At 37.3% G+C, this 23,708-nt stretch overlaps 4 protein-coding genes and 1 non-coding gene across 5 annotated transcripts; 3 read left to right on the forward strand and 2 right to left on the reverse strand.

The window, feature by feature from the left end:
* Nucleotides 1-1,439: 1,439 nt before the first annotated feature.
* Nucleotides 1,440-1,841, reverse strand: LOC126802539 (egg cell-secreted protein 1.4-like). The gene has a single exon (XM_050530187.1). It carries the CDS (start codon nt 1,839-1,841, stop codon nt 1,440-1,442), a length of 402 nt encoding a protein of 133 aa, XP_050386144.1.
* A 1,705-nt stretch (nt 1,842-3,546) lies between these two features.
* LOC126797493 (citrate-binding protein-like) lies at nt 3,547-4,446 on the forward strand. The gene is made up of 2 exons (XM_050524116.1): nt 3,547-3,816; nt 4,057-4,446. The coding sequence occupies exons 1-2, from the start codon at nt 3,547-3,549 to the stop codon at nt 4,444-4,446; spliced, it is 660 nt and encodes a 219-aa protein (XP_050380073.1).
* A 1,236-nt stretch (nt 4,447-5,682) lies between these two features.
* On the forward strand, nt 5,683-9,298 carry LOC126795282 (uncharacterized). Its single transcript, XM_050522157.1, has 8 exons — nt 5,683-5,783; nt 6,641-6,898; nt 6,993-7,203; nt 7,288-7,397; nt 7,537-7,644; nt 7,725-7,770; nt 8,020-8,151; nt 9,114-9,298. Exons 2-8 carry the CDS (start codon nt 6,690-6,692, stop codon nt 9,195-9,197), a joined length of 900 nt encoding a protein of 299 aa, XP_050378114.1. The 5' UTR covers nt 5,683-5,783; nt 6,641-6,689; the 3' UTR covers nt 9,198-9,298.
* A 139-nt stretch (nt 9,299-9,437) lies between these two features.
* Nucleotides 9,438-10,599, reverse strand: LOC126795376 (extradiol ring-cleavage dioxygenase). Its single transcript, XM_050522252.1, has one exon. It carries the CDS (start codon nt 10,460-10,462, stop codon nt 9,656-9,658), a length of 807 nt encoding a protein of 268 aa, XP_050378209.1. The 5' UTR covers nt 10,463-10,599; the 3' UTR covers nt 9,438-9,655.
* A 6,143-nt stretch (nt 10,600-16,742) lies between these two features.
* On the forward strand, nt 16,743-16,833 carry TRNAY-GUA (transfer RNA tyrosine (anticodon GUA)). Its single transcript is given in 2 exon segments — nt 16,743-16,779; nt 16,798-16,833. It is a non-coding gene; the product is annotated as a tRNA-Tyr (tRNA).
* Nucleotides 16,834-23,708: the final 6,875 nt, after the last annotated feature.

Here is a 23,708-nt window from a genome sequence, read left to right on the forward strand (position 1 = left end):
TGTTTGAAATGCAGGAACTGAGGGAAACTGTTGATTCAAGACTCGTAGGGAAGTTTGTCAAAGGTAGAAATGTAAAGGAAGCTGATGGTTCATTGCTCAAATGCACGGGAGGATGCCCTATTGCCGTTAGTATCCTAGAAGGCTAAGCACCACTTCCAGCATTAGCTTGGATAGCTGCTGATGCCAGGATTTAGGGTTGAGCTACTAGGATTGAGAACAATTGGTAATTCTATAGGAAATCTATTTGGACTAAGCTTAATCCATATGCTGAGTGTCTGCAAATTTCACTGCTGACTTGATTTTCAGGAGATGAAGGCACATGTAGTCTACTTTAGGCATATGAGATTACGAAGGGACAGAGCTGTTGGGATGGGACATCAGTTGAGGTCATCTGTTGGAAACATCAATGTGTAAAGGCTTTTGACCAAATGGGATCGATAATCGATTGTTTGCACATTCCCTCTACTTCTGGGCTCTGAATATGCAACTGTGAGTTGTTTGTGGCACAAGATTTTGGTTCATCTTCATGGATGGTGCTGAGGGCAGAATAAGTTAGTTTCTTGTATGAGTTTATGTGATGCTCCGTGGAAGCTCATCAAAGTCGTCGACCGGAGTTGAAATATGTGTGAGATATTATCTCTTGCAAGATACTGCTTCAATGCCGAACTTGGGGTTTCGGTCTCGCAGAAGTATAGGTGTTCTACTGGATTAATGGGCAGGATGCTTGGGAGGCCATTTTATAACAAAATCTTGTGGTGTTATCATTAGTGATGTAAATCTCACGAGATGGATATGTCCTGGGAGTTCAGAAATCTCGACAGGATTCCTTGCAAAACAAATGCAATTTTTTTTTTCTTCAAAAACTTTAGCCGGAAGAAGCAACGATGATAGCTGATCTCCCAAGCTTTGCATGATTGCGTCGGAGTACATTTTTCATTACCTGGGTTAATCTTGTGGCCATTTTTCATGATCTCCTAAGTTGTTGTGATGTCCTCTTCGTGGTCATTGTTTTCTTCTTCATCATGCTCCTCATATAGTCATATATGTTCTCATCATTCTCTTCAACAATATTCATTTAGCCACCATCATGGGCGGTTCATTATTATTGTAATGCTGATCGTTAACCGCATTGCATGCCTTCATCGTCATCAATGATCAATGTTATTCGTATCAAAAAAAGAAAGATCAATGTTATTATTGTCTTCAACGTCGTCACCTAGCATTTGATTGAAGAATTCAAGACACCATAACCTAAAAACATTAAACATCAAATAAAAAAGGACTAACAAACAGACCCCAGAAGGCACGAGTATACCTCAATGTCCAAACTAAACATGAAAAGAAAATAACATGACAGACACAAAGACATCACTAACAATAAAATGACTAAACATGCATGCATGCATAATGATCACCAAACATCATGCTAGATTACTTATTCAACAACTTGTAAGAGGAGTTTTATGCGCAACTGGCGCTGCAGCAGGAGCAGTAGCAGTCACAGCAGCCGCAACATCGCAGTAGCCTCGTAAGACGTCACCTTGTTCTACAGTGAAGCCAAGGGAGGTGAGCATTGCAGGCCAGCAGTGACGCGTAATCGTGGCGATGGCTTTGCAACAGTCCACGCCAATATCAGCCTTCCCATTAAGGAAATACACGACAATTTCTTGCGAGCAAGATTTCAGCTCCACCAGCGCATTTCCGCATTCCACTAGGCCGCCTTTGCCTTCATCACTGCTGGTTTCGATCCCTGCAGAAAGTTTCCTTGCATTGCTTGCACTCATAATGAGGGATGGGATCAATGTCATCATGGAAAGGAAAACCAAAGTTTTGGAAGCCATTGCTTGAAATGTGTATATGTACGTGAAATTATATTTGTACGTATGAATTCGGAAGGGGAGTGATCGAAGAACATGTGAGTTTGAGAAATTATATACAGTGAAGGTGAGGGCGGTTAGGGAGAGGAGAGGACAGGTAATTGATTGAGAATTTGATACTATAAATTACTTCCATGATATAATTGTGCGTCTGTGCCTCCTACAAAACGTTTTTTGAAATGCAGAAGTTAGGAAAATAATTATGAAGCTATTGATCAATGATCATGATGAATATTCGCCTGTCGGATTTCCAAAACGGATATATATGGTCTCATCACTCGATCTATAAGAGGAGGCATAGACTGATAGACCATAGGCACATGTTGAACGTCGAATATGTTCACCTTCTGAATTTATGGTTCAACTATCAAAATCATCTTTAATTAACAGTGGAACGGGCGACATTATTAGAATATATAAAGATTGATCTGATAAAAACCTTATAATAGGAAGAGATAGGAAACCCTAATAGGAAAACCTTCTAATCTTACAGACTTTATTTCTTAATTAACGTGGTAGGTAAGGTAGCAAGTTACCTTTGAGGCTTTGAACACCACCATGGTGATAAAAGTAACTTGCTTCCTTACCTACTAAAAGCCAAAACGATGAACGTGTGACCTAAGAAATCAAAGCTAATTAATTTGACTAAATCGCATATATAATTTTGAGTATTTGAAACCCGGTTTTAATTCTTAGGAGCTAGAGCTAGTAAAACATAAACTCCATATTGAATGAAAATGTGCAGTACGGTTTTTCTCTTGCCTATTTTTAAATTGGCTGTATATCCAAATATGATATATGGCCAGGCTGTTGTAATTTAGTGATGCATCCGGCATCCCTAATTGATTAACTTACAACAAACACCTCCGGACACTGAGCTGATAATTTCATTTTAGGTTGAACCTCAACTGCTACCTTCACAGTTCACATGCATGGTTTTAGACTATAGTAGGCATTAAAACAAATCGCAAATACTTAATTAATGTAACTGAGATGGAAGATTATGACTTAATTGAGAGGGAGGTGACCATGACTAGCTAGCAAACTCAGTCGTCCTGGAAACTTGTAGTTGTATTGTTCTCTGCTTGATTAGCTAGCTAGCAATCACCCAACAATCCTGCCCTGTGTATTGAGATTAGAGCAGCTCGTTTTTCTTTGTTGTAGCTGGATCTCATCAGTAGATGGGTTGTTGGGCTCTGCCTGTTTTATGAAGTTTTCTCATTAACCAAAAAAACAAAAAACAAAACTTGACTGCAGCAAAACTATAAATGTCAAGGTGATTCACGAAAACCCAGCCTAGCTGGCTAGGCTCGCCGATGAATGGATCTGCCACTGTACCTACCTACTGTTATTGAAAATGAAGTCACACTTCACTGCTGTTGTTGTTTTTTTTTTTTTTTGAAAGGCACGTACTGCTGTTGTTTATATTTGATGGTTCAGCATTTTGTTGATTGTTTCTGTATCTTTGTTTTTATTACCGGATACAAGAGATTAGGAAACCCGTGAAACAATTTAATTTATAGTTTTATACTCAGGCGTTCGACAAGTCCGAGCCGGCCACCAATTAAATAGTTTTAGAGGATAACCCAAAGCGTCATAAAATTTCCACTATATTAAGTCAGCACCTAGCCAGCTAGCTCCTTCAACAGTTCAAAAAATTAAGAGAGATATGAGTGTCCTTAATCACATTTCTCTGGTAAGCTCAAGTTTTCTTCTTCTGCTAACGCAATGGTCAAGCAGCTGGCCAGTAGATCCAACCCTTGGCTTCACAAGTCTTCCATTAAACACATCAAACTTCCACATCCACAAGCCATATAACTTGCCGGTAAGAAATAGATACAGTTTCAAACATGGAGTGCACAAGATGTGGGTCTACTTTAAGGACAAGCCCCTCTCTCGAAATAGCACTACATATCCGCGAACAGAGATCCGAATTAGGGTGCGTACGTAAAATGTTTGGGTCTAGGGTTCGTGATACTATCTTTAAGACTTTTTTCGAACATAAACTCGATTTAAGTTCGTTAACCCCCATCCATTATCCATCTCTGGAATCCTGAATCTCGATCCCTATGTGAACTTATCGATTGATCATTGTCATCTTCTCTTTATTTAAGTTGACTACCAACAAGTAACAGTACTGTATATACTTCAGAATCTAAAACTTTCTTTTTGTCTGCAGGGGTACGACTATTCTTCAGGTGTATGGCAATTCGAAGGATACGGATATGTACCGTGTGGAACAGCCAATGTAACCATAATGCAAGTGTTTGGGGCAAGCCCTCATGCAACCACTCTAATGCTTATAGTTGGTTCAAATGGATCCCTAACATACTATAGGACTGATGTCCTGGATCCTTACATCTACGACAGATGGTTCAGAGTTAATGTAATCCACGACGTCTACGCCTCGCATTTGAAGGTTTATATCGATGGAGTTCTCAAGTTTGAGGCTCCCGGTCGCGGAGGAAAGTTTCATTATTTCAAATGCGGCGTCTACTCTCAGCCCGATGGTTCCTACTACATGGAGTCTCGTTGGAAGGGGATCAAGGTGCTCAGAAAATGTGACTAATCCATCTTCAAAGCATTCTTAATTTCTCCGTGTATGAAAATCAATTTGGATATCAGTACGTACTGTTACTCAAATTATGATCCAAGAGCGGATCCCCTTAAGCTAATTCTAAAAGGAAATAAAGATAATCACTCTTCTTCATTTTTGGTCAAGAAAACAAATATAGTCAGTCTATCATGCATCTGTGGTAAAGAAGTATGTTTTTTTTACGTCGTATTATTAGATAAGAGGAAAACAAACGAAGTTATCACGTTAACCCCTTGCTTTGTGATTTTAACTCTTAAAATTCCCGATCAAATGGTACCCTACGATGAAGATTGAGCTGCACTAGCTATCTTCCATCCATGCACTGATGCACATCGTGTTGTGCGGAAGCTTAACAAGTATGAAATACTAAAAACTTGAGAAAAGATAAATTTATAGAGGAGAAACAATGAGGAGATTCTACTCTTATCAAAAGAAGATTATAAGGTGTTTATCACTCAAACCCAATATCTCAATAGCACCCAAATACACTTACCAAAGAGAAAACACCAAATAGAAGAACAACTTCTATAGAACCCTAAACTGCGGCTACTTCTCTATAACCATAAAGATGTTGCTCTCTTTATTTCTCACTACAATACTGCTGGTAAAACATGTATTTATATTGCTAGACAACAACATAAACCTAATAGGGTTATGTCATAATATGAGATTAATACAAAAGATAATTGATGAGCTTATTAATTTAAACCACAATCATACGTATTCATTTGTTTCCAACAGTTTATAGATTATTAATTAGTTGCATTTCAAAAAAAAAAATTATTAGTTGCACGCATGAAAATGGTACCACCACAGAAGAATATTGTTTTCCGTTTCAATATAATTATAGTTGATCGGATTATCTTAATTAACCAACTTTTGGTTGTATTTTATCATGTTCACGCTTCACAGTTCAGTACGTTTTTAAATAAATTTGAATAGCAGCATCTCTGTAACTTTTAAGTCAAATAATTAAGACATTCATTCAAAACCGTAGAGCTAACGATCGCGATGATTATATTAGATAATAATTAAATAAAATTAGTCTACACTTTTGCCGACGGCCATGGGTTTCCTAGCTCCTTACGATTTGGGCCCCTCAAACTCACCTGTTTAGCCCAAATCTTGAATGAAAGGAAGAAATCCAAGTTTCTCGAGTCTCGTTTAAATTGCAACATTGCACTGCGAAGCCAATCAGATTTTGAGCTTCTTGAAACCTGAGTATAACAAGTTAACAACTGAACGAATCCTCTTTTCCCATCTCCAATTTGTCTCGATTGTTTGATTAAACCCAGAAGCCAGCTTCACAGGTTAGACTTCTAATTCCCCTTTTTCATTCATTTCAATATCAGCAGGAGCACGTTTGTTGGTTTTAATCAGGGTTCTCATATCATAAGTATGATAGGATTGCTGGTGTATCCTTGTAAGGAATAATAATCGAGCTAGTTATCTTTGCTGGGTTTAAGCTTACCCCAGAGAAATATACAGAAGAACTTATGGGTATGATGCTGTAAGATCTGTGGGAAATTAGATACATGCATTGCTTTAAACTTGTGAGTTATATACTTACACCTACATTCACCGGGGAAAAGTAGGAGGCTTGTATGTTAAAATTTCGAACTTTTCTTTATGTTACTTGATGAAAAGAGCTACCTTGAGAAGGAAAATCAGTTCACTTGTTCAAACTATCAACAAATAGGAAGCACCCTAAATTGGATACAGCATTTTTTTTAATTCTAGGTTGTTGCATATTTAGATGTCTTACCTGTATTTGGTTCAGATGACGCTCAAAGTTAAGACTGTTTCTGGAACAACCTAAAGCAGAATTACTAGTCTCTGTTCAGGTTCCTGAATTTTTGGCTGAAGCAACAGGAGATTGCTGCAATCATTTTCCTTGTTGATAAATTTCACCAATTCACAGTAGATCATAAATCAATCTCTGAATAAAAAGGAATTGCTTAGATGTCTTGCAGCCTGAAAATATATAATCTTTGGACTTCAAGATAAGTTTTGACCAAACATAGGACAAACTATAGGATATGATATTGAATTTCCAACTTGTGCAAAAATAGAAAGTACTGAAGTTCCTAGTTTTTCTCAAACTAATTCATATCCACAGTAATTCAAGCTGATTTTTTTTCTCCCTCATAACTTCTGATCGCACCAGAAAATTGGTAGTTGGCCTCCTTAGTGAGCGTAGAGGAATTAGTAAGGAGATGAGTGTCTCAGATCTGCCAAAGAAGGAGGAAAATGTACTTAAAGGGCATGAAGGAGCAGTATTAGCAGCGCGGTTCAATAAAGACGGAAATTACTGCCTCAGCTGCGGGAAAGACCGAACCATCCGACTTTGGAACCCTCACCGTGGCATCCACATTAAGACCTACAAGTCCCATGGCCGTGAAGTTCGTGATGTACACGTCACCTCGTAAGTTGTACAACCCATCTCCTTAATCCATTTTGCTATCAAATTTTCGCCACCCAATTGAACCACTGAGAATTGCGACCATTTGGATTTGTAGGGACAATTCCAAATTATGTTCAGGTGGTGGTGACAGACAAATCTTCTATTGGGATGTGGCATCCGGTCGAGTTATTCGAAAATTTCGGGGCCATGATGGAGGGGTGAATGCTGTGAAGTTCAATGAGTACGCATCTGTTGTAGTCTCAGCAGGATATGATCAGTCATTGCGTGCTTGGGACTGCAGGTCTCACAGTACTGAGCCTATTCAGGTTAGCCTTGTTGTCGTTTGTTTTCTGTTTGTTTATTTTGACTCTTTTAGTTTAATCTTGTTTCATTGTTGTGGTAACTTGCAGACAATCGACTCGTTTACAGATAGTGTAATGTCTGTTTGTTTAACAAAGACTGAGATTATTGGTGGAAGTGTTGATGGAACTGTTCGAACATTTGACATTCGTATGGGAAGGTATGTGGCAATTTGGTCATACCCATCTTCTCATTAAACTATGTAAATTAATTTTGTTTGCTAAACTTGGATACTGTGATGAAAGTTTGAGATGATTATTGTCAAATTTACTGAGCTTTATAAATTATATATTGCACAGAGAACTGTCCGATGACTTGGGACAACCTGTGAACTGTATCTCAATGTCAAATGATGGTAACTGCATATTAGCGAACTGCTTAGATTCGACTATACGTCTCCTTGACAGGTATGTATGTTTGATATCACGCACCAACGACAGATAATGCTTATACTTTACAGTCTTTATCTAACTCTTTCTTATGGTAGATCATCTGCTGAATTACTTCAAGAATACAAAGGCCATACTTGTAAGGTTAGTATGTTGTTCTGGCTTCTTCCACTGTTTGATGGTTTTGTTGCTTTTATCTAACTCAGATGCACATTCTTCTTTTGTTTCTTTTGATATGCTACTTCATGTTCATATCCATTGTTTTTGTCATTCTTATTAAAGCATTCCTTGAAATGTGTCGTCATCTTACCGTTTTTTTCATGTCCTGTAAATCTTGCAATAATTGACACATTATTCATCCATTCTCATCGTATCTGTCGGTTTATTTGTCAGTCTTACAAATTGGATTGCTGCCTTACCAACACTGATGCCCATGTAATTGGTGGATCAGAGGATGGTTCAATTTTCTTCTGGGATCTAGTAGATGCAACTGTGGTGTCTAAAATCCGAGCACATTCATCTGTTGTAAGTCTTTTCTTCTTTTCCATGAATTTTGTTTTCCTTCTAAAATGGTCCTTACTGCTCAAAATATCCATGCTGCTTTGTGTTCCTAAATCCTAAGTTTGCACAAATTAAATCTAGGAATAGGACACTTCCTGTTTATATTTTCTTTCTATAAATGCTGATGGTTGTCTTGGCTACTTATTTTTAGCCTTTCTTCTTTGTTCCCACTGTTGTTTTTTTTTTTCTCTCTTTCTGTTAGTTTTGGGTTTTATTTTTATTTATTTATTTATAATAAATAAATCATTGCCAGCTTATGAATCAGTATAATCAAAATGTTGTGATGCATTTGTAGTGAACTAGTGATAGGCTACATGATGAAAAATTGGAGGTTACTCCTCCCTCTAGCAAAATCCTTCCATTCCATGAATTAACAGGCAAACAATTTAGAATATGAGGAGATGCCACTTGACTTCAAATGGTTGTACAAGGCTCTATATTATACAACCAGTTATAGTTTCTATTACCACATTGCTTAGTGGATGCTATGATTTTTAGTCCTGAAGTATTGTTTGTTAGGTTAAGAAGTTGGAAACACCACTATGAACCTATTTGAAAAGATTAACATGGTTTTGCACTATTGGTGCACCCTTATTATGTATTTGGCATCTGGCCATATTCATCTAATGAACCTAAGTTACAATATTTGCCTTTCATTTTAAGATGCAAGCATTATAATTGCTTCACCGTCTGTCATTTCTGCGCTTCTGGTTCAAGGTATAAACCATCATGATAGGAGTCCTTTAGTTGTAATGACCTCTCCCATTTAGGGCTCCTTTCCTTGTTCAAAACTATTCTCTATCGAATTTCATATGTTTAGTTGCAATGACGTTCGGGTATTGTTCCAATAATGATCTGGTCTGCCAGTCATATATGAGCAATGTTCCTTGTAAAACTCCTAAAGGTTTATGATTCTTCTTTGACAGGTAACAAGCGTCAGTTATCACCCAAAGGACAACTGCATGGTCAGTTCTTCTGTAGATGGCACCATTAAGGTGTGGAAGACTTGAGAAAGCAACTACCGGTCTAACTTGTGCTGCGTTGCGGATTACCCATACCCGCCTCATTCGTGTAAGATCTAAAGTAGAATCGCACAATCCCAGCACCTCGTGCCCAAGTTCAAGCTTTCAGATAACAGAGTAAATTAGTTAGGTGTTAAATGTAGCATGTTTTCGCGTGGCATCTCTGAAGGAACTTAGAGGCTAATTTGAGCCGTTATATCTGTGTTCATCACATATGCTCCGAGTCTCTTACAATTTACAAATGCATATTCACAGTAATGAGATGTTCATCACATATACTCTTGAGTCTTTTACAATTTACAAATGCATATTCATACAGTAATAAGATAACATACACAGCTGCCGGAATTCTGAGAATGCCAACGGTAATGCTATCCATACCTTATTTCTAACAGCACACAAAACTCGATGATGCAACATTTCACAAATGACAAATTATACAGAGATCAATTGGCATCAGCTGTGCTAAACTGGTATGAGGCATAAGAAAGAGTAGCAGCCTGCCAGCTGTGATGGATGAGCTTCGCCTTGGACTCCTTCCCGGCCGCCCCCATGGCGACATGCAGCGGGTAGAAATGATCCGGCCACGGATGCGCCTTCTTGGCATGGGGAGCCTTCTCCTCATAACGGTTCACATCCTCATATCTCCCTCCCACCAACGCCTCCTTAAGCCACGTATCAAACTCCAACGCCCACGGGTCCGCCGCCCCGTCCGCCGCCCCGTACCGCAGCATCCTCAAGTTATGCGTGGCGGCGCCGGAGCCCATGATCAGCACGCCCTCGTCCCTCAGCGGCGCCAGGGCCCTCCCCAGGTCGAAATGGTAGCTCCCGTCGCGGTTGGTCTGGACGGAGAGCTGGCAGACGGGAATGTCGGCCTCCGGGTACATGAACATGAGGGGGACCCACGCGCCGTGGTCGAGGCCGCGCGTGGTGTCGACGGCGACTTTGGGGAAGCGGCCGGAGTTGGTGAGGAGGGTTTTGACGCGGGAGGCGAGGTCGGGGGAGCCGGGGGCGGGGTACTTGATCTGGTACATGGCTTTGGGGAAGCCGTAGAAGTCGTAGATGGTGTTGAGGGGGCCGGAGACGGAGTTGACGGTGGGGACGGAGGTTTCCCAGTGGCCGGAGATGACGAGGATGGAGGAGGGTTTGGAGGGGAAGCCGTTTTGTTTCCAGGAGCGGAGGAACTGGCCGGCGGGGATGGAGTCGTCGATGCTGAGAGTTGGGGAGCCGTGGGAGATGTAGAAGGTGTCCATTGGTGCTTTGGAATTTGGACAGGTTGCGGATGGGAATCGGGTTTGTGTTTCTTTCAAGTTGGTGGTATATATGGGTGGAAGGTCAAAGTCTGAGGTGGGTAAGGTACCCGGCGATACGTATGGGCTTCCGTCACGGGAGATTGAGCAAAGCCTTCCACTAACGAGAAAAATAAATAAGGAAATTGTTATAGACTCTTTGTGTAAGAATTGGCTTGGATCATCTTAATATACAGGGCTTCGGGATTTTGTTTTTTCTCAACCATTATAAGAGACGGCATCAAATTCCATTCTTCCGTTTGTAGCTCATAGACTGTTTATGCAAGTTTATTAGAATATATGGTGGTTGTTAAGGCTTTTGAATGTACGATTCCTCCGATATTCCCTACTTCCAACTTTATCTTTTATACGGAGTATTTCATAATCCAAACATTCATGATACAATTATTGAAAATGACTATAAAGTTTCACAAGGTATAGACTCATCGGTCTTCGTCATTTATTCAAGTAAAGCGCTAACCACGCCTCAACCTAAAAAGTTTGACTTGCTTTCATAAACTTTATTTTTTAATAAAAATGGAGTTTTGATACAAAAATGCCAAAATAAAAGAATACATTGGCTCAATTCTATTATTAGTTGACCACCTACCTCGCTACCTCCCATCTACCCGAGATTTGAAAGTTTTTTTTTATCAAAGTTTTTTTTTTATCCAAATTGATTAAAGAGATTTGAAAGTTAAGAGAAATTATTATATGTACTCGTTATACTAGTTGAAAATCTGATTTGGTGTACCCAACCAATGGGAATGTGACACCTGTCCATCTCTAAAATTTGCAGAAATCCCATCCGGTGGTAACTCTTTGTTACCCAGCCATTAGGAGAACTGAAACGTCAACAAAAAAAAACTATACACACGTTCCTTAAACTGAACAGTCTTGCACTCAAACAAAAACCCTAAAGCCTGAAAGGAGATTTAGAGGAGACTAGGACTTGCTAATATCTTCCATGGCGAATACAAGTTACTGTCTCCACTACTCCATATATTACATTTGCAGTCAATGAAAATCAGTCAATAACTATTGATGATTGACAACATGGTGTCGTATAGATCTTGTTTTCATTCTTCTTGAGCGCATTGCAATTGATATCAATATCTAGGATTAAAGGATATATATATATATATATATTATATATAGGTGTACTGATGAATATATATACAATCTCCTTCCAGAACGGAGCCCCGCTTTGAAATTAAAGTGCGGAGTTCCTTATTTGACTAATTATTCAGTCACTTTTTCACATCTTCATCATTCAGTAATTAGGTCTAAAAAATTAGTCAAATAAGAAACTCCGCACTTTAATTATATAAATTTTAGTTTTCAGTTATCCGCTCATGTTTCATTGAATTGGTTCTTGCTTATTGAAATTCTTGTTCTGCTTGAAAGTTTGAAGGTCAATTATTGATTGGTAGTTACGTAATTTGCATATGGATAGAAACGTTGATTTGGGGGTCTAATAATTCTGAATATGGTTCTCTTGGTGTCTATTGTGGATTGAGTAATTGTATTTGTGTGTCGGTAATGTCCTATAGTGTTTATAGCATTATAGTTGTTTGTTTTTAGGTGTCGGTGGCGAACGGGCTATCCCGGGCATGTTCAGCCTATTTTAAGCTGCCTAAAATTGTGTATGGGACGTGCTTGGGCCGGCCTATTTACTTACATATTAAGCTCGGTCCAGCCCACGGTCCAAGTTCATGTCTGGCTGGGCTCGGGCCCCTGCCGGGCCAAAAAGCGGGTCGACCCAGTCCATTAGCATTATAAGACATAATTAACATTAAAACATGTGTAATTAGAATTTTATTTGATATAACTATTTAGAATAGTAAAATAAATAAAATACTACACACATTTGATAGTGTTATCTCTAAAACGTTACATATATCAAAATTATGATTTTTTTATCACTACTCTTATGATATTTGTCAAATAATATAATTAAAATATTGAAATAATCAATGTGCTCAGGCATGTCGGACCCAAAACGGGCTCAGACTGGGCCGGGACGGGACCGTGGGCTATAAAATATCTAGGCCTAGCCCAGCCCATTAACATAACGGGCTCGAGCATGGCCGATTTTAAACGGGTCGGGCTTAGGCTTTTCAGCCCACTTGCCACCCTCTATTTTTAGATAATATGGCTTGTGTCAACCCAAGTTTGACTCATATGACTACATGATGCATATTATGTATGCTTTGTACATGTTATGCGTATAAGAAAGGACCATTACCATTTATAGAGTAGTGATTACATTTTGAATTTTCACATATGCCTTTATTTGCTGGCCGTTGTAACGATGTTGCCGATGTTCTCTGCTAAATAACTATATAAAATAAGACTAGGACTTTATTTTGATGGTAGAAGTATAAGTACATAGCTGTCGATCTTTACCTCAATAATTGGTTCTAAATTTTCTTCGTGACATATAATTAGTCATTGATCTGAGTGATGATGAAAACAATGGTGTAATAACCGGGAAGAACCAATGATTGTGAATCGTCAAGAGAGTAATGAAGATGATTTTGTGTAGGAAGATGGTGTGCAATGAAGATGAAGCTTATGAGTTGTATAACAGTTAGTGCTATAAACGAAGGATTTAGCATTCGAAAGGGATGAAAGAGAACAAATGCCAAGATTTTTGTGACTACAATTAACTTTGTGTGTTCAGAAGAAGGCTTTCAAGAGGATGAAGATCCTTTAGAAACAATTTTGCTTGATACAAGAACAAGTTGCAAAGCCATGATCCGGTTTAAATCAATTTATGACAATTGGATCAAGAAAATCGAATGACTAATTTCTTCTGGCCAGATGGATGATCAAGACTTGATTATGAGTGCTTCAGAGATGTTGTTGTCTTTAATACTACTTACAGAACCAACAGGTACAACATGATTTGTGCTCTTTTTGTGGGCATTGTCTGTTGTGCAGCAAGGTATGTTATACACACAATTGTGTGTGGTGAAGAAAGGGTTTCATATAATGCACATGTGGTGTGGGGGTTTGTTTGTGAAGAAAATTGCTGCTGCATGGTATGCAGCAACGTAGAACAGAATTTTCCCCTTTTGTGGGTGTTAATAACCATTAGAAAATTGTGTTGTTTGGATGTGCTTTTCTATTGGATGAGACCACTGCTTCATTTAAGTGGTTGTTTGAAATATTTTTAGAGTCAATGGGTAATCAACCACCAAAGACCATTTACACAGATCAATGTCAAGCAATGACAAATGCCATTATAGATGTTTTTCCTATACTTCTCATCGTTTATGCTTGTGGCATATATCTTTAAATGCAACAAAAAAAATAGCAAGCTATTTGGGAATTCGTGAATTTGAAAAGATGTTCAATAAGTGTCTTTACAGTTCGGAGACGATTGAAGAATTTTTGTCTACATAGAATGAGTTACTTGTAACGTTTGAAGTTACATAAGATAAATGATTGAAGAAACTCAACACATTACGAGAAAAATGGTGTGCAGCCTTCAGCTTGAAACTTACTTCCATCATCTGCTCGACGCCTTCATCTACCATCACTATCTCACATTTTCAACTAACTGGTACATGCAAAAGATACTCTAATGCCTAAGTTGTAGTTTCAGTTTAGGTTTTCTTTAAGAGTTTTTTTCACCAACAGTTCCTCAACTCTGGTATACCTACCAATGTGATACCTCAACTCTTAATCGTACCAATGTGATACCCAGACTCTAGTATTGCTATCATTGAAGTACTTCCGTCAGTTTTTTTTCAACTTCTCCGTCATCTTGGTGACGTGGCAAGTACGTGAGGCCCACAAAGAGGGTTAAAAGACAAAATTAACCCTATCTGAGATGAGCAATGTTTTTCCCGCCCTTTACCTTGAGAAAGACACCCAACAATTCCAATTTTGGCGCCAATTTTCCCTCTCTACTCCTTAATTTGTGTCTCTTATCTAAACTAAAGAACTACCGCCAACCAGTCGACCACAATCTGATAAAACCTAGATCAATCTCATTTTCTATTTGTACCCCAGCACTTGTTAAACTAACAGAATAAATATAGAAATTTATATGGAACATCTCATTTCCACAATCTCATAAGAATATAGAAACGCATAACTTAACGAAATTCAAATACATGTTTAAGTACCATTAGTTGTCACCTTTTATGTTGATCTGCCATGATTTTTGCTTGTAAGAACTAATGGTACTTAAACATGTATTTGAATTTCGTTAAGTTATGCGTTTCTATATTCTTATGAGATTGTGGAAATGAGATGTTCCATATAAATTTCTATATTTATTCTGTTAGTTTAACAAGTGCTAGGGTAAAAATAGAAAATGAGATTGATCTAGGTTTTATCAGATTGTGGTCGACTAGTTGGCGTAGTTCTTTAGTTTATATAAGAGACACAAATTAAGGAGTAGGGAGGGAAAATTGGCGCCAAAATTGGAATTGTTGGGTGTCGTTCTCAAGGTAAAGGGCGGGAAAAACATTGCTCCTCTCAGATGGGGTTAATTTTGTCTTTTAACCCTCTTTGTGGGCCTCACGTACTTGCCACGTCACCAAGATGACGGAGAAGTTGAAAAAAACTGACGGAAGTACTTCAATGATAGCAATACTAGAGTCTGGGTATCACATTGGTACGATTAAGAGTTGAGGTATCACATTGGTATGTACACCAAAATTGAGGGAATGTTGGTGAAAAAAACTCTTTTTTTAATCTCAATTGTTCAATTTACCGACTAATCATGGGCGAGCTCTGATGTCTAAGTTGTGGTTTCAGTTTAGGTACTTTTTACCTCAAATTTTCACTTTACAGAATATTCATCGGTGAGCTTGGGTGAAAATCTTCACTGGTACGTAAGCATAGTGATATATTAGATATATAGTAAGTTATGCTTTAGAGAATTCACTATGTCATTCTCATGTCATACCCGTATTGCTAATTTGCTATGGATTCGATATTAGCCTATTCATTGTATGATATCGCTTTTCTGAAACAACCATGACCTGATATTCCCTAGAAAGGATATCTAAACAGACTGGATCATCTCTTTCAAACAATCAAACTAAAAACATCCTCAAAAATTTCAACTTCTCTCAATCAATCTCAAACCTTAATTTGGCCACCTCCAATGGATGGTTCTAAACTAAATTATAGAACGTCTTAGCAAAAGCCATCTCTTGCTGATGTAATAGAACATAACAGATCCATGTTAAACTTCTGAAATACTAACTAGAGTTTCAATTGAAACATGGAAGAAAACATTTGGTTGCTCAAGCTATAGACAAAGCGGACCCCTGGTTAACCATTCCTTTATTTAAACATTTGGCGGATCCAGCAAATTTTACCAACCAGGACAAGAATTATTGTCACTTAAAAATGTAATTTACTTCAATTAAAAAGAAAATCTTTGTTAGGGTTTCATGTAATACTGTACATCTAAACTATAAAACTAAATTCAACATCTTCAATCAAATTTATCAAACTCATAAAGCATTCAATGTGAGACAACGACTTTACATGATAATTAAACATTCAGATAACCCTTAAGTAACAACAAATGAACGAATTAAATAAAAAATGAAAACAAATGATTGATCCATTATTCAAATGAATTGAATCGAATACTTACTTAAATGAATTCATAACTCAAATAGTGCTCTCTTGCATTTGGGGCTTTGGGGGGAGAGATCAAAGTTGAGAAGGGTATTTTGTCTTTTGGGAATTGAGGTATGGGAAGATGGGGATTGTGGAAGATACCCAGAAAGCCAAAACTACACAGAAGGAGTCGAGTGATATTCCTTTTATTAACTTGCATGTGTGTGTGTGTTTTTTTTTGTACATAAAACGACGTTGTTTTGACACTGATATATATTAATGAGAAGCCCAAAAATGAAAATAGAGAAAAAAAAATAAGACGCAACGCTCCGCCGTCGTCTTCTACCTCCATCATTCGCTAGATCCTGCCATTTTCAGAAGTTTTTTTTCTCCAAAACAACTTCCCACTCTACGCCCACATCTTGAACCCAAACTAGGCAACTGCCTAAGCTTGTCCATGTGGATCCGCCCATGGAGGTAACTATATAAAATTTTAGATAAATAGTGTCAAATGGGATTTATTTATTTATTTATTTATTATGGATACATGTTTTACGACGCTAAGTTGGAGAAGGCCAACAAGACGGGATTGCACACTCAAAAATTGACATTGGTGTAAATAAGTGCCAGAGGCAGCTTACATCAATGACCGACCTTAGCTCAGTTGGTAGAGCGGAGGACTGTAGTTGGTGTAACCATCAGATATCCTTAGGTCACTGGTTCGAATCCGGTAGGTCGGAACTGTTTTTCCCTTTTCAATTTCTTCACTTTCTATATAAAGCAAGGTTCAATTGCAGAACCAAAATCAAAATAGATGTCAATTCATCTTTAAGCTATCCATCTGTTCGCGGTCCCCCGTAATGTTCTAACCTAACTCAAAATGTAATTCTGCGTTCGAAATTTGGTTTCAAAGCTCATATATATGAAGTGATTAAGTTTGAGTCTGTTCAGGATAGGAAATGGCCTTAGAAACCAGAGACTCTTCTCCTGGAAAACTGAAAGCTCTCGTCTTCTGGTTCAAAAAATGTAGTGCAAAAACTAACCAACCGGCAAGACCTAACAAGGAGTACCCAGTGTTACAAAATTAAGGCACAAAAAGCAAACGGAGACCCTCATATAAACCACAATTGCATATTTTTAAGTTGAACTTCAAATAGCAGTTTGTAAAACTAAGCTACAGTAGTTTCCAGCTAGATGCTATAGATTTGTTAAAATGTTATATCATTCTTTTGTTGTTTGCCCGTAGAAATAGGAGGTTTTGAGGCAACAACCCTCATAGGCTCATAGAATATACTGGAAATTCTGCGATCTTTTCTTGCTACGGAAAGCAACACGATAATACCTCTTCATGTGATTAAAATTTACAAGATGAGTCAACTTATAACCAAAAACCAAGAGGGCTTAACTCAGAATATGGAAGAAGATGATGCATGCAACTGAGCTGAATCTGTAGACGCATTTTGAATGGTACGTATGAGATAAATTGGTTTGAGGACCAAACCACGTACATGTGTTGCATTCTATCAAACGGAGTAATGGTTTAGAAGCAATGGCGGAACCATGATTTGCAACTTGAGGGGTCTAAGTATGGTGTACGAAATTGAGCTTATATTAAAACTTCATAACAAAATGACTGAATTTAGAATTTTGTGTAATTTTCTTATAGAAGTCGTTCTTTTTCAAATGAATTGAATTTATAACATACCATAAAGAAAGTAGTAATATATCCATTTATTACTTCAAGCTTCTTCTTTTTTGGGTAAATGCATATATTTTTCTATTTTCTGATCTATTTTGATTTGTAAGAGATAAAAACCAGTCAAAATAATAAATACACTCCTAATATAATTAAATTGTCATTTTAAATTGATTGGTTATGATAAATTCTAGGGGGTTGATGATGAAATTAAGCAAGAATTGAACTAAAATTTTTTATTAATTAGCTAACTAATGAAGCAAATATCACATATGCTAAATCTCATGGGGGGTCTGAACCCCTTCAGGCTTCATACCATGTCCACCCCTGTTTAGAAGATAACTGTTGTTGGTAAGAGAACTCAGAGAAGGTTTTTTTTTTTTTTGATCTGAACTCAGAGAAGGTAAGAAATAAAAGATTTATGATTAATTTTGTAGTAAGGATTTCATCATTGAAAAAAACAAAACAGGAATACTATATACGTAGACAAATGTGTTTACTCCATATTTAGAAGACACATACTCCTTTCAAAAAAAAGATACATACATTTCAAAGTGGGAATAGAAGATTGTAAATCTTGATCTGGGGATAATGATTTCTTCTTCTTTTTTCAAAAATGAAAAGCAATAAATGAAATTGTTATTCTTCAATAACACGTAACTTGATAACTGAAGTAGAAAATAACATCCCACTACCAGTTAAGAGGAACATAAGTTTATATGAATCAATTCAATTTTGATTCATTTATTATCCATTATAGTTGTCTCTAATATATGATATCTCTGATTGTAATTGTCTATGATTTATGAATATTATTTCATTCCTAATAAGTACTTACACAAGCATACAAGTATCTCAATATAATTAAACTCATCGACTGTATTCAAGTTAAGAGAGACTCAAATTATATTATCAGACAGGACATATATCATAGGAAGCTATTCTGAATCAAAAGTCAATAACAAGCAACTTGCTAATCAATTTTGTAAGCTTCATATTCCCAGATTGATCAAGAAACTTACTTTGACAAACCGAACGTCATTGCAGACGATTTCAAGTTCTCCATAGTTTTTTCCACCTTTTATTTTAACATTTAATTTGGATCGCATAAATGTTCTCACGACTTCTCTTAAAACTTAAAAAGTGGCTCCTACTCTCCGGACAAAGAATATCGAATTTCCCAGTTGTCTTCCGTACATGGCCAAGAGCTGACGTGGCCAGCTCTCTTGCTTCTATTAACTGGCGCTAGGTTGTCCACAGCAGACTATTGAATTCTCCCTGTCACGCATTTTCTCACTTGGACTAGATTTTGTCTCGGCAGAGATTCTGTGCTTCACTTGGACTCATTTTCAACTAAAGCCCACGAATCTGAGACTGCCACAGTGCCACCTCTGCGCCGACCCTACTTGCCTACTTTTATGACCAAGATACGGGATACGATCCAAGTCCAGCTGGCTTACCAACATAACTGTGGGACCCGCCAAGCAAAATCTAAGAACTGTTCCCCGGGCCCTAGCTTCAAATGTATCACGTGGCGTGTTTATATTTGCCAAAGCCATTTCAGTGTAAAACAATTCCGCCCCTGCCGTTAGTTCAATGCATCATCAAGCTCATCGGAAAAAAATAAAAATAAACTTTGGGTCAAGTGGTCAACTGAGTAATGTGAATGGTTATAAATTATGGTTCGTGTATATGTATCGATACATAAGTATAGTGGTTAAATACAGAGTTATATATACTAACTAGTCCAAATAAGTTTATCTGTGCATGGAATCACTTTAATTTTGAATCAAGTATAATTTGTTTGTTGTCCTTTTACATTGAACGTACTGTAGTTACATGGACATGCATCATAATTACGATCGATTATGAATTTGTAAAATTAAAATCATATATGAGTGTAACGCCTTTAGAAGTGTCACATGTATTACGAAACTTTATGATTAGTATAAGCAGTTACAAAAAAATTATAAAAAGGAAAAACATTGGCAAGTGACACTGATAGTTACCGACTTTTCCACAAAATTAATATATTTTCAATTTCTATATTTTATTGTAAGTGAATGAAAGGAATAAAAAGGCGAATTAGCTTGCTAACTAAGTAACTATCAAAGCAGACCTCAAACAAACAAATTCATATTTCATAAGTATTAAACCAAACCTCAGATTAACAGAGCCACAATGAGTATGAAACCAAACCTAAAATTATGTCTTTGATATTTCAAAATCACACCAAGAACGTGGCATGTCATGTTTGGTTTGCTCCTCTTTTTGTTGTCCTAGCTTTGTGTTCAAGACTTGAAGTGAGTAAAGAAGAGCATTTCATTTCTCAATTCTCATCACCACATGCACTGTGGGTTTCTTCTTCCTTTGAATGCACGTTGTGTAAAAATGCAAGTAACCTCGAGGGTTTCGATAAAACAAGTAAATAAAAAGTTAGAGTTACGGGGATCAAAGCGTATGACCGGTCAGCAGGTATGGGATTCACAATCATCCTTTTACTAAGTGTGATTAACAATCATTTAAGCGATTGAGCTTTTCATAATGTAATTGGATTGGCCACCCAATCACTTCTCTACATGCTAAAAGCCTCTACCTCTATGATTAAAAGCAGTAATCATAATACTCTCTTTCATTAGACGATATAAAACTGTTCTATAACTGCTTTAACTTGTGGTGAGACTTTTTCAATTACCAGACAACATAAGTTCAAATCTGTATGAAGTTTCTCAAATTATAATAACTCTCTCATTATTCAGTTAGCTTAAAATGCTAATGTGTTGTCTGAAGTTTCCCAAAGTTATTAGCTTCCTAAAGATCCAAATCTCCCAAGTAAAGCAAAGATATTAGGTTCATGCAATGGCCTCCTAATGTTAAGGGACTGCTTTAGATATTACGTATCCAATCCCATGACCGTTGAGTCTGTAGCCCTTCCTCCATGTATGAAAGACGACGGCAAAGATTTTCAATACAGACATGGCGGGATTGCCATCATTGATCACGTCTGTAAAGTAATTTTAATGAGTCCAACAAACGGAACGGGAATGGTTCTCACAGTCGGTGGGCCCAGAATTTGGAGAAGCACACTTATCCGCAACATTTGGTGCATTTTAATGGATTCCTTCACTGGATTATTGATTGGAGCCGAAAACATAAAAGAATCTACTATATCTATGTGTGCCTTCGATGTTGATCAAGAGTAGTTTGGACCAGTATTAGAAGCTCCTTCTACTTTGAAGGATAAATAGGGGTGTCGGGGCCTTAAACTCCAAGTTTGGAGAGGTTGCCTTTCTCTGGTTGCTTATACCACTACGAATGTTAGTTTATGGGTGATGAAGGATTATGGCATTACGGAGTCTTGGTCGACCAATCTGTTTGCAAACTAAAATGATGGTCATTCACAGATAACCTCCAAATTTTGTAGAGGACATGCAAGCTTCGGTATTCTACGGCTTGCATACTGGTACTATTAAAACAATATGGAGCATATGAGATGGAATTGAGGTTATTAAAGGCATACCATCCAACTTTTTTTTAAAATGATGGACGGGTGGGTCTACCACTCTGGACCGGAGAGCAGATACGGTACGGGTCCTTCTCAGTAATGTAACTCTTTTATAACACATTTATTTCAATAGTCTTAAAATACTTAGAAGAGAAAGTAAAAAGTTACGACCAAGCTAATCAAGACTATCCTCCACTCAAGATTATATCTTGCTAGCCAAATCAACTCCAACAACATTCGGCTTCAAATGGAATCTCCATTGATCCCATCTACACCAGTTTCCAACACCATCGTTAATCAAGGTCAAAGTCCCAACCCGAAACACAGATCCATACAACAATAGATCCATCGAACTTGATTTGCCTGCACCTCTCACTTGCAAATCAAGAAGAAATAGCAAAGATTCAATAAAAAGAAGAACTCTGGCACCCCACGCCAGCCCAACAAAGAGAGAGAGGATGGAAATGATCTTCCCCTCGAAGCCTGAGATTCGCCGAATACGGCCATTTTTGACCGCCACCGCCGTCAATAGTTTGTTCGACTCTAACCCTAGCAGAGTTAGAACCATTTTCTTGATCAAGCTTGTAAAGGGGTAATGTTGAATCAGCCTACTAAAAATAATATGCATAATTATTTTATTCCTTTTTCTTTTTCTCTTCTTTGATGAGAAAACAGAGAAAATTAATGCGATTGTAGGAGTATTCATAACAAAGGGGCCCCCTACTAAAAAGAAGGTGACATGAACAACAACTATTGATCGATGGTACTGATTGCTTGAGGTCATGGCATGGCTATCATGTTTTTTCTTCTTCTGTAAATAGTTATTCATAGCTCTGATGTAATGTAACTCCCACTTACTGTTTTCCTTTTACTTGTATACTTTCATCTAATTCCATTTCTATAATGAGGAAGTGAGTCTCTTTTTGTTTTCTTTACTCGTTAGTAGAAATTTGAAACTTCATTCAAGTGATTGGCAACACATTAAGAATTAATCTGTCTGTTGCAAGTAAAACCAATCAAGCTCAAACTTTGCAATTAGGTCTTGCTATAGGGACTCATTGTTCATTTTCTTAAACTTCAGTGAGTGTGGACAATTGTGTTGCTACTACTCATTTTATTACGATGTGTCAACTTTATCTCCAACAATCGATTTTCTCTATGATTGAATTTAAGTAATTTATTTTACGCCTAATCGATGACGTTAGTTGGGAGCATATGCTATATGTGTTCAGCACTTCGAGGAATCAGTTACTGTAGTATTTTCGAGGACCTTTTTTTTTCCGATAGATTACACAAAAATTTACAAACAAAGTCCCTAATATTACATACTTTTAAAAGAATCGAAATGAAGGCAAAAGCCGCAAAACTATATAGGAAAGACTTAAGCTCAGTTTGGAACAGCTGTGCTGGGAGAAAAATGACTTTTGAATCAGCTGTGAGCTGTGAGAGGAAACAGTTAATGTGTTTAATAAACTGTTTTCCAAAACTGTTGTTAGAATGCATAATTACTATATAAGATATGAATGCTAAATTATAATGTAACTTCTAAGTTTCTGACTATTATACATTCAAAAACTATTTCTCTTGGCATATTATTGAAAAAATATTTATTTCTCTTGGTTAATTCATCTCTTTATATAGTTAGTTTCCTTTTTTTATCAATTGTTAAAGATAATTCTTTTATTCATTATGCTCTTATCTCTCTTTTGTCGAGATCCATCCCCCATGTTAAAAATGAAATTGAAGATTCAAAAAAAAGGAGAGGTAGGCCGAAAAAGATGGAGGTTTGACCAATGAATGAATGGATGAGTGTGGTTTGAATTATGGGTGAATGCATGGGTCAATTTAAAATCTCAAATAACTATTAAATTTTCAGGTTCAATGTAATTTTTAAATAAGACAAGGAGAAAATAGGTAGTTGAAGAAGTTCATTTAATTAATCTCTGTATTTTTCATCCGGTTCTGCAAAACCGTTTCCAAAAACTACCTTATAGCAGTTTTTGATTTCCTGCTGTTGGCAACATTGTTTCTGCTTAAGAGCCAAAATCTTGAGCTTACCAAACATCCCCAATGAATGACAAAAGCCGGGTCCAAAAGCTACCCTAAACTGACCCTTAGTGCCAAGCTTGCTCTCCAAAATGATGACAAGATTTTACTGCAACATCGATAACAAAGTTTTGTGTTCGCTTAACATGAGAGAAATTATGCACTCCCAGCTGTTGAGCTATAAATTTGATGTCATGGATCAGAGGGGTAATCTTTCGGGCACATAAGCATTTCGAAGGCAATCTACTAATATTTTTGAATCTCCTTCAACAACCAAAGTAGGTAAACTTTTTTTTTTTGGGTCAAAAAAGTAGGTAAACTTCTGAAGCTTTGTGGTTTGGCTCCATTACTTAAACTGGATACTAATT

This window comes from Argentina anserina, chromosome 1 (assembly GCF_933775445.1).
Source record: "Argentina anserina chromosome 1, drPotAnse1.1, whole genome shotgun sequence".
NCBI classification, from domain to species: domain Eukaryota; kingdom Viridiplantae; phylum Streptophyta; class Magnoliopsida; order Rosales; family Rosaceae; genus Argentina; species Argentina anserina.

Coding starts and splice junctions, on each gene's coding strand:
- LOC126802539 (XM_050530187.1), bottom strand. CDS start 1,841: ATGGCTTCCAAAACTTTGGTTTTCCTTTCCATGATGACATTGATCCCA.
- LOC126797493 (XM_050524116.1), top strand. CDS start 3,547: ATGAGTGTCCTTAATCACATTTCTCTGGTAAGCTCAAGTTTTCTTCTT. Junction 3,817..4,056: donor GAACAGAGATCCGAATTAGG/GTGCGTACGTAA, acceptor TTTTGTCTGCAG/GGGTACGACTATTCTTCAGG.
- LOC126795282 (XM_050522157.1), top strand. CDS start 6,690: ATGAGTGTCTCAGATCTGCCAAAGAAGGAGGAAAATGTACTTAAAGGG. Junction 7,204..7,287: donor ACAGTACTGAGCCTATTCAG/GTTAGCCTTGTT, acceptor GGTAACTTGCAG/ACAATCGACTCGTTTACAGA. Junction 7,645..7,724: donor ACTATACGTCTCCTTGACAG/GTATGTATGTTT, acceptor TTCTTATGGTAG/ATCATCTGCTGAATTACTTC.
- LOC126795376 (XM_050522252.1), bottom strand. CDS start 10,462: ATGGACACCTTCTACATCTCCCACGGCTCCCCAACTCTCAGCATCGAC.